Here is a 10,581-nt window from a genome sequence, read left to right as displayed (position 1 = left end):
ATAATTAGTGCAGCACAAATATTACTGTGAAGGGTGTTGACGTGCTGCCAAATGACTGGAAGTAATATCAATGCTCCTGATCTTTCATGGTCCCACGGGAAATCTCCCGCAATTATAATGACGTTTTTCTCTTCAGCTCTCATCTCACAGTCAGTTGGAGCCCTGTGTTCAGTGCCAAGAGTCATCATCACTTCTCGGACAGAATGAGAGTTCCGTTAATCGCCTATCCATTTTCCTGGTTACCGCCAGTTATACAGGCAGGAATGATTTACTATCCGATTATAGCAGCCGTGGGAATCCCCGGTAAGTGATTAAATTCCGTTACTGACGTCGTGAATAAAGTTGGGATTAACTTTATTCCTGCTCTTATTTCAGTAATTATATTTTTAAACTATTCTTCTCAATTCAATTAAAAGGCTGAAAGTCAGTGACTGTATTTCCCGCTCGACCTTTTTAAGTGTCTGATCATTTGTTGCCTTTCTAATTTTCTTTAACACCCAATAAAAGCTTCAGATTATTTCCCGATGTAAATTCTTTCAAACTGGTTTGGTTTTATCTGAGAATCGTGCAATGAGTGATTCAATGGATTATATTAATCCCATGTTTCCGTGCCTGCTCTCCTTTCCCGTAACACTCGGTAATATCTGACAGATTATATTTTACTGAACATTCAGCGTGTTGTAAAATGTTCCATTGACTCCCGCTTTGGAGACAGACACTGACAGCCGATCATAGACATATACCTGGGAATTCGGACAGTCAGGACCGGGATTTGTTCAGTCCCGTTAATCAGAATCTACCCGCTGTTCTCGGTCTGGTTCCAGCAAAGTGCCGGATATTATTCCTGGTGATCACAATCCATGCCGAGAGTGGGATTGTGCTCCATGCAGGAACACAGACTCTCTCCCTCATCTTCTCCACTGACCGGTGACCAGCCTGTTCTCAGACTCGCCTTCACCCTCCCGGCGGAGATTGTTCTACCTTCAGCCGGTGGGAGGCAGCTGGTTTCTGTCACATCCATTCCTGCAGCGGTACAGGTCAGACCGGGAATCCGTGCTGTGAGAGAGCGATTGGAACAAGGCAGCGGCGCTCTATGCAGCTGTCCTGGGTTTGTCCACATTTAATAACCCGTTTTAGATTCAATACCTGCATTTTAACCAAAGCACCGTCTCCATGCCGGGTCAGGTCCCTTTATACTAATCGCACACATTTATTGTTCAGACCAAACGCTTGCAGGGTGATATAACATCGACTGTCCCCTCAGTAAGTCTGTCCGCTCGGTGATCCACACACATTCACTTTAATTTCGCTTCAGATACTGAGAGATAGAGGAATTTCTAGTCACATTTACCCACCCGGTCTCCATATCCCTTTATCGCCTCTTCCTCCAGCCACGGACCCAATCGTCTTTGAATTCTGACAGTTTCTGCCTCAACCTCTATCCATGTGACTGAAATCCACCGCCTCCCCAATCCCTTTATAAAAAAGCTTCTCCCGCTCTCTCTTCTCTCTGTTCCATTGTCTTCTATTTCATCTTCTTTCTACAGCGCCTCATTCTGCAACACACATCTACTGGAATCAGTCTGCTTCTATCTATCTTCTTCCATCCTGTCAATAATTTTAAACACATCTGTCATATCGCCCTGTAATCTGTGTCTGTGTTACATTCCTCTAACTCACATTTACAGGTTATGTGGCAGAGCCCAGGGTATCGAACCAGCGTGTTTTATCACCCATTGTACCATTGACTAACTTTCTCACTTCAGTTGGGAAACTGAAATCGCACATTATGTCTCCTGAGTTCCCACCACCCTGTACTAATAAATTGCCTTGCATGTTTCTGTTTGAAGAAACATGATCAGCATTAAAGTCCAATATTACGGCTGTTGTTTTTAACACTCTGCAGGGTCTGTTTGAAGAGGTTACTCAATGAGAACAGATTGAAGTGAGTTGTCTCACTGTCCCGCTGACTCTCACAAATCTCAGGATCAATACAGCCTAATGCTCCTACTGCAAGCTTCGCCCCTGTATTACTAAGAGTATCTCTCACTATATCAGCTCAAATGGTCCGTTGTAACATGTGCCGCACCAAGAGTCCCCATCATTTCTGAGAGATCAATACAGTTTGATTTATTTTATTACCATTTGTGGTGTTCCAGTTCTCAGCGTTGTAATTGGTGTTCCCGGTGACGTGCTTAGTTTGTGAAGCAAAAGCGCTAAATTGTTATTTCCATTCAATACTTTGTCAGCTGCGGTAATTTTAACAATAAATATGATCAGTACTCGGTGCATTGGAATGTCTGTTCCCATCGTCTCAAATTGTATTACATTTTCAGTTAAGTCCCTGCTTTGATAATGTTTTTCGGTTATTATTCATAAAAATGGGAACCCACGTAATTAGCTGTAATCTTACGACTTGGATCGATAGTTGGTTGCACGGAAGGAACCACAGAATCGGGATAAATGTTGAGAGAATTTTGGCTTTTATCACAAGGGGGAAGATATTTACAACTGAGGACGTGCTGTTCTCGCTGTACAGAGATTTGTTCAGATCTCATTTGGAATATATACGTTAGTTTTGGGCAACATATCGCAGGATAGATGGATTGGCCTTCGAGGGTTTTCAGCACAAGTTACCCAGACTGATACCACGGTTTAAAGTATTCAAATATGAGGAAAGGTTACATAACCTTGCCTTGTATTCCATTGTGTTTAGAAGGGTGAAACGTGATATAACCGAGCTATTTAAATAGATAAAGTGTTCGATAGTGTAGGCACAGAAATTGTTTCCGATGGCGGTTTAATTTAAACCAGAAGGCATTATCTTAAAATTGGAGCTCGGCCCTTTAGGAGTGAAATCAGTAAACACTTTCTCACACAAAGTTTAGTCGAAATTTACACTCGTTCTCCCAAAATCCTGTCAATTAATGGTCAATTGTAAAATTACAGACTCTGATCGATAGATGTGTTAAGGTCAGGGTATCAAGGGATATGGAACTAAGACGGTAATTGGAGTGTGGGTGCCGATCACCTATGGTCTACTGGAATGGTGGAAAAGGCTTGTGGGGCAGAATGATCTCATCCTGCGTTCCTATACGTCAAGCACCAGAGTCATCATTTCTGCAATGAGATTTCCGGTAATCGCAGGTCCAATTTCAGTGTATCTGAATGTTCTACACGAAAAAATATCCGATGATATTATTGCAGCCCATAGAGTTTCCAGCACTCATTTTAACAGGTTACCGATTGCATAAATCCGTGTCTCGCTGTATTACCTCGAGGGCCTAGTCATTGTTCTGTCGGTCCTGAGGTGATTATTTGTCAGATTTGGGTCACTATCGGAAATTCCGAGAATATCTTTCCTCCATTCCCTCCAAACTTTGCGAGATGTTTATTGACGTTACAATGTTTTTGAATCTCCAACTCAAAATCTAACATTGTTTTACATGGAATGTCTCGGAGCAATGCGGTTCTAAGTGAGAATGAGCCCAGTATTCACACAGTGGGATGTCGTTAGAGTGTGAAATTGTTTCAGTTAATCGTTAGCGTCAGGAACCCCTCGCTAATGTTCTCCTCTTTGAATGCTCTGGTTAACTTATCTACCTGGCCTTTAAATGTAACAGCCGGGGCTCCCATCTGAATCAGAAGTTTTTGGGTTTGATACCCAACCTGTCGAAAATCTAGTCTGACATTCGCATGGCATTCCCATGGCAGTTTTTCCGAATAACGCAAACCTTAGCCAACTTTATCAATCAGATGTTGTATTTGTGGATCTTGCTGTAGTAGAGATATACATTTAGTTACATTACAAGGTATGTTACGAAGTTTTAGAAACCATCTTCTGACAAACAGTGAAAGGCCATATTAACTTTGCTGGAGTGTAAAATACACGTGTTTTATTTCACGCCATTTCTGACAAATACGGTTGTGTTTTAAGGAAATCCTGAAACCATAGTGGTGATGTATTTATTCAGAGCTGAATTCGTGCACCAAGCACAGTTATGGTCCGTAGCCACGAATTTCATGTTTAAATATTTGCAATCAGTTATACACACATGTAATGATTATATTTGGGACATTGCACTGGCAGTGGAACCGGAGACTGAAGGGATGGAGAGCTTGGAAAATAGAAATATTAAGACACAGTAGTAATGATATGTTGATTTGTAACTGACAACAGTGGTGTTTGGATTCTGTGAGAGAAGGACATTGTTTCCCTTTTTGTCCTGTCATTATATAGCAGCTGCAATTAGAAACAAGAATAATTGTCAAATCGTTTTGTTACGAGAATATTTGTTAATCAGGTATCACCAATATTTAAACTGTGACCCTGTTTAAGCCGAGGTGATAATGAATTAATTGACAATGACATTTCTGCAGCCACCAATCTCCCCAAATATCCCCTCACCATCACCTTTGATGCCCTATTTCCTATTAAAACAATTAATCTCTCTCACCCTGGCCTTTCCGCTGGTACAGCCCTCAGTCTCGCTCACTCAAGTACAAGGGCCGCAGACTTGTACGGATGTGTCGGACAACTGATTTAACCATTCTACGCAATATTTGGCTAGACTGCATAAAGTATTATCGGGCCCTACACGTGTCTGCTAAAACTGCTCACTATTCCAACATCATTCTAGAATGGAAATATAACCCCCGGCTACTATTCTCGACTGTTAACCTGCTTGTTAAACGCCTCTCCCCATTCTCCTACACACTCACCTCCAACAACAAGTGTGAGTAGCTAATGGAATTATTTGTCTCAAAGATTGAGACCACCCAATCAGATGCCTCTGCCACTTCTCTTCCTTCCTCTAGCCCAACGGGTCAAACATCATCTAACTTTCCAGCCTGCCCTAGCCATGAAGTCGCATATCTCTCTAGTCTCTCCCTAATCGGCCCCTCTTGACCTTTCCATGCTCATCTTATCCATGAGACCCACTTCCTGCTCACTTGATCTTGACCCTATTCCCACCAAGCTCCTCTCCTTCAAATCTACCGTCATCACCCCTCTCCTCAAAAAACAACCCTTCACCACACTGGCCTTGCAAGCTATCGCCCCCTCTCCAACCTTAATTTCCACTCCAAAGTCCTTGAACATGTTGTCACCTCCCGGAACTCCATGTTTGAAACCCTTCAGTCTGTTATTGACCATGCCACACTACCGAAACTGCTCTTATCAAACAAACAAATGGCATCCTTTGTGACATTGACAAAGATAAACTTTCCCTCCTCATCATTCTCGACCAGTCCGCAGCCTTTGATATGGTTGAGTACTCCATTTTCCACCAATGGCTCTCCAACTGGTTGGGAGTGTACACGCCTGGTTCCATCCGTATCTCCCTAATCGTAGCCAGAAAATCACTTGCATTCGCTTCTATTCTCACGATAAATCGTTGCATATCGTGTTCCCCAGGAATTTATCATTGGCCCCCTCATGTTCTCCAGTATATGATGCCCCTTGCCGACATCAACCGAAAACACAGCTTCAGTTTCCACATGTAGGCTGCTGATACCTAGTTCTGCCTCACCACCACTTCTCTCGAGGCCTCCAAGGTCTCTAAATTGGCAGACTGCTTGTCCGACATTCAGTACTTGTTGAGCAGAAATGTTATCCAATTAAATATTGGGAACACCGATGGCATTTTCTTTGGGTCCCGCCACAAACTGTGTTCAATAACCAACGACTCGATCCCTCTCCCGTGTTCTGTCTGTGACTGAACCAGACAGTTCGCAATCTAGCTATCCTATTAGAACGGGAAATAATCTTCTGGCCATATCTCTGCAGCACAACTAAATCCACCTTTTTCCACCTCCATAACATTGCCCGTCTCCGCCCCTGCCTCAGTTCCTCTGCTGATGAAACCTCCATCCATGCCTTAATTACCTCGAGTTTGTACAGCTCCAACACACTTTTGGCTCACCTCCTACATTCTACCCTATGTAAACTTGAGCTCATTCAAAACTCGCCAGTGCATGTCCAATCTCGCACGAAATCCCACCTGTGCTCGCTGAGCTACATTGATCCCGGTTCAACAATACCTCGATTCCAAAATTCTCTTTCTGTGTACAAATCCCTCCATGGCCTCGTCTCTCGTTATCTCTATAATCTGCTTTAGCACCGCAAACACCCAATATGTCTGCGCTCCTCAAATTCTACCCTCTTGTGCATCCCTGTTTATAACTGCTCAAACATTAGTGGCCGTGTCTTCAGCTGTCCGAGCCCTGAGCTCTGGAACAGCCTCCCTAAATCCTCACCGCCTCTATACCTCCCTTTCTTCCTTGAACACAGTGCTTATAACCTACCTCTGACCAAACTTTTGGTCATCGGTCGTAATTTATTCTTATGTGGCTCGGACCAAATTTATTTGTTATGTCTTATATCACTCCTGTGAAGCACCTCTGGAAATTTTATAAAGGCGCTATATAGTTAGAAATTATTGTTGTTGTTGTAATAATGTTACAATTGTTGAATTAATTAAGTGATTTGACAAATACTGAACAGGGAACATGATTTTACCAACTTTTATGAGGCTCTATAGTTCAGATACATAAATTACTGACAGATTTGGCCGTTTGCAAAGCCCAGTCGGAAATATTATCTCCTCATATCTTCGCCATTATTTCATGCAGCTCACCAGCTAACAACTCTGTGGAGCACCGTCACCACACGGACTGCAGCGGTTCAAGAAGGAGGCCCACCTCCGTCTTGTAAACAGCACAGGACGGCCCATCTCTTGTGTTTGATTCAGAGTTACTTTGTCCATTTTTCTCTGTAGATTTCCATTACACTTCTGTATCCATGGTAACCACACCACCACACGCCCCCCCCCACATAATCACACAATCAAACTTAACTATATTAATCTTATATACCCATGTGATTTAATTCCCAGCTAAGACTGTATTGTCTAAACACAGTTGAACGGGAATGCAGTTAATTATTTCTACACCAGCCGCCTTATCTTGTTCAGGATATCTTTTCAGTGCCGATGTTTCTTTTGTATATGTAGTCTCTCTCTCGCTCTCTGTCTGTCTCTATTTCTTTACAAATGATCACATGGAGCTCTTTACGTATATCAAGTTGGAACAATTGCTATATGTCACACTATCCTGCTTACCAAGGAATCCGAATCAAACACTTCTGAGCATATCTTACATTGTTGATAGATTGTGCTGGAAGCTCAGGTACATATAATGTCCCACATCCCCTGGGATGTACTTTCCGCCAGTCTTTCTCACCAGAGAGACAGATTCTCCAGATTGCTATGTGCCGGATTAATATTAAAGATGGTTTCTGCCAATTCAGAGCTAAGACCTTACCACGGAGCCTTTCTGAAGCTGAATCTCGGCAGGTATCTCCTGGGCTGGACTACAGCCTCTATTGTCACTTGTACTGTATCTTTGCTTCGGTCTAGAGATCGCCACCCACAACTCCCTCTGAAGTTTGCTCCATTATTAGAGACGTCAAAAGCGAGTTGAAGATTATGCCCCTTGTGCCATTGTGTACTTTGGAATGTATATTTTTCCTAGGATCACAGAAGAAGGTGCAAGACAAAGTTGTTTGTTCATGATCACATCTGAACTTCTCCCGCTTGTGGTTATTGTTAGAGTTTGTCCAGATGGGGTGTTGCACTGTACAAGACACCAATGTAAAGACCTGAGACTTCCGGCCAAGAAGTCAGTTGTTCAGATTAAATGTTTATCTGGTGTATTATAAACATAATTGTTGCAACTTGGCTGAGTTCAAACATACCAACTCCCCTATTATCGTGGTGTTTGACAGCAGTTTGTCCAAAGGTCTTTACTCATCGCCTCCAGTCTGCGAATACAACATGAGAACTCTGAGCCATTTCGTACCCACACCTTGTATCCGCTCCCCTTTCCTGTCCACGGACCCAAATCCCGCACTTTGTCTCACCCTCGGTTGTTCCCCTTTAGTATTCACTGCATTTCGGTCAGGCGTTATTCTCACCGCTCCCCAAACATCTCCCAATTTAGAATTGACCATTCATGACTGATTTTCAAATAGTTTTCTGTTCATTTCCTCCTCTGTCACTGAACTGCTACTTTTCGCAATTATCCATAACTCCTACTCACACTGTCCATTTATTCATACATTTAAATGGCCAGTAGTTTACTCGGATCTCCGGTGGATTTCTACAACACTTTCTACGAAGTTGCAGTGGCAGAAGGGTGACAGCTCAGAGGAAATTTCCAGAGTCTATTTGTATATTCTATACTCTTTGTGAATCGTTTATTTTCGGGTATTTAACGCACACTCATAGATATTTAACATTGCAATTGTATGTTAAAATCCTGTTCTGCTGGACAATTCTAGCAGCGGTAAAGAGTTCAGTTCCAGTCCCCAGATCCTGCAGTAAAGTACATTTCACACCAAATCCTGTGTAACTGGCTCCCATGCTGTAACCTGACGGCTGATTCCCTGTTCCTGTGTGTTTCACTTTTACAGCTAATGTGGTGACGATTGTGATCCTGTCCCGGGGAAAGTGCGGTCTCTCCAGATGTATCACTCGCTACCTGGTGACCATGGCAGCGGCGGATCTACTGGTCATTATCACTGATGTGATACTGTTTCGGATTAATGATTATTATTTCCCGACTACCTTCCTGTACATCACACCTGTGTGTTCTTTCCTCATAGCGCTGATGCGTGCAGTCACCGATATTTCTGTCTGGTTAACCATCGCTTTCACTTTCGATCGTTTTGTTACCATTTGTTGCCAGAAGCTGAGAACTAAATATTGCACCGAGAAAACTGCATCCCTGGTTATAGGAACCGTGTGCCTGCTGTTCTGTGTAAAAAACATCCCCTGGTTCTTTACTTTTGAACCCTACTATACAATCGACCATGTACCCTGGGGCTGTAAAGCAAAACCCGAGTATTACACTGTAACTGCTTGGGTAACATTTGACTGGATTCACCGCTGTTTTACCCCACTGCTCCCAATATTCCTGATACTGTTGCTCAATGCTCTGACTGTACGATACATTTTTGCGGCCAGCAGAGTCCGCAGGAGGCTGAGGGGCAGCAAGAAAGATGTGAATCACAATGATCCGGAGATGGAGAACCGAAGGAAATCCATCATCTTACTCTTCGCTATATCCGGTAACTTCATACTGCTCTGGATGGCGTATGTGATATATTTCTTATTATACCGAATTGCAAACCACTATTATTCTACAGGTTTCAATGACCCGATGCTTATTGCAGACTTTACCAGCTACATGCTGCTGCTTTTGAGCTGCTGTACAAACACGTGTATTTATGCAGTAACCCAGGCTAAATTCAGAGATGAGCTGAAAAATGGGTTGAAGTATCCTCTGAGAATAATATTTAATTTAGTTCAGGAAAGAAAAGTTCAGAGCAATTCCCAACATTAGATTTGCATTACATCACATATCGTATCCTGAGTTATATTTTACCTGAACCTCAGCAGGCTACAACTCAGGCCCAGACTTCTTCAGACATAACACTGGGCAATATCTGACAAGGCCTGCGGTTTCCCATGTAAGTGTCTGTGAACAAGGTAGAAGACCATTATGTAGACAGTGGGTTATAACAGCAGTGGCAGTTTAATTGGATTAAATCATGCTCCTGGACACAAAGAGATACAAGTCCCAGCATTGAGGTTTAGGATGTTGTGACCATGGAATGTTTATTGCCGGATGAACATCAGAACACGTGGGTTATCCCAGGGAAGTGTAAAAGGAGAATACACCTTTCGATTTAATAGCTGAAGAATATCAGGAAGTGAATGATAACTGTGTTGGTTTTTGAGTGTGGAAATGCCTGGAGAATAATAAACAGATCATTATATCAATCAGCATGTATTGTCTTTGAAAGTTTACATTCTCCAGTTCACGATCAGCTTCTCCATCACCTGCGGCTCTGTGGAATTTATTGGAACTGAAGTGATGTTGATTGTGGACCTGAGTCCATTGTCCTGGTGTCTGTGAACGGTGGTGTTTCCAGCAGCGAGTCCCCTTTCCCACTGTCTCTGTACAATGGTGTTTGCAGAGTAATAACACCACTGGCAACGAGAACCAGTAGCACGGTGTGTGGATAGCTGCAGACACTTCTCAGGAAGAAATGACCCAGGTGGCCATTGACTGCTGTCAGATATCTGTGACCGCAGGTCAGATTGGGCACTGTGACAGCAATGTGATTCTAAGCCTGTGACCAGTAAAATAGCAATGCTTTCATCGAGTTCTCCTTCACCAAAAACATACTGAGGCTCACTTTCTGAAGGAAAACCCCGCCATTGTCCTAACTCATTCGCTGCATATCCTGTATCAGGGTCCAGTGATCCAGACCCAGCTGAAGTGTGTGTGAATATGAGGCTCAGTGTGTGAGGGACCAGTCTCAGGGTCCAGTGTTCCAGACCCAGCTGAAGTGTGTGTGAATGTAAGGCTCAGTGGGTGAGGGACCAGTCTCAGGGTCCAGTGATCCAGACCCAGCTGAAGTGTGTGTGAATGTGAGGCTCAGTGTGTGAGGGAGCAGTCTCAGGGTCCAGTGATCCAGTCCCAGCTGAAGTGTGTTTGAATGTGAGGCTCAGT

General features: G+C 43.3%; 1 protein-coding gene across 1 annotated transcript; it reads left to right on the top strand.

Annotated features, from left to right (window-relative positions):
• Positions 1-203: 203 nt before the first annotated feature.
• On the top strand, positions 204-9,366 carry LOC139252344 (probable G-protein coupled receptor 139; the record flags this gene model as incomplete). The annotated part of the gene is made up of 2 exons (XM_070873346.1): positions 204-303; positions 8,474-9,366. Coding segments are annotated over exons 1-2 (993 nt in total), but the record flags the coding sequence as incomplete, so codon positions are not given.
• Positions 9,367-10,581: the final 1,215 nt, after the last annotated feature.

This window comes from Pristiophorus japonicus, unplaced genomic scaffold, assembly GCF_044704955.1.
Source record: "Pristiophorus japonicus isolate sPriJap1 unplaced genomic scaffold, sPriJap1.hap1 HAP1_SCAFFOLD_456, whole genome shotgun sequence".
NCBI lineage: Eukaryota > Metazoa > Chordata > Chondrichthyes > Pristiophoridae > Pristiophorus > Pristiophorus japonicus.
This window is presented reverse-complemented; position numbering and strand designations above follow the sequence as displayed.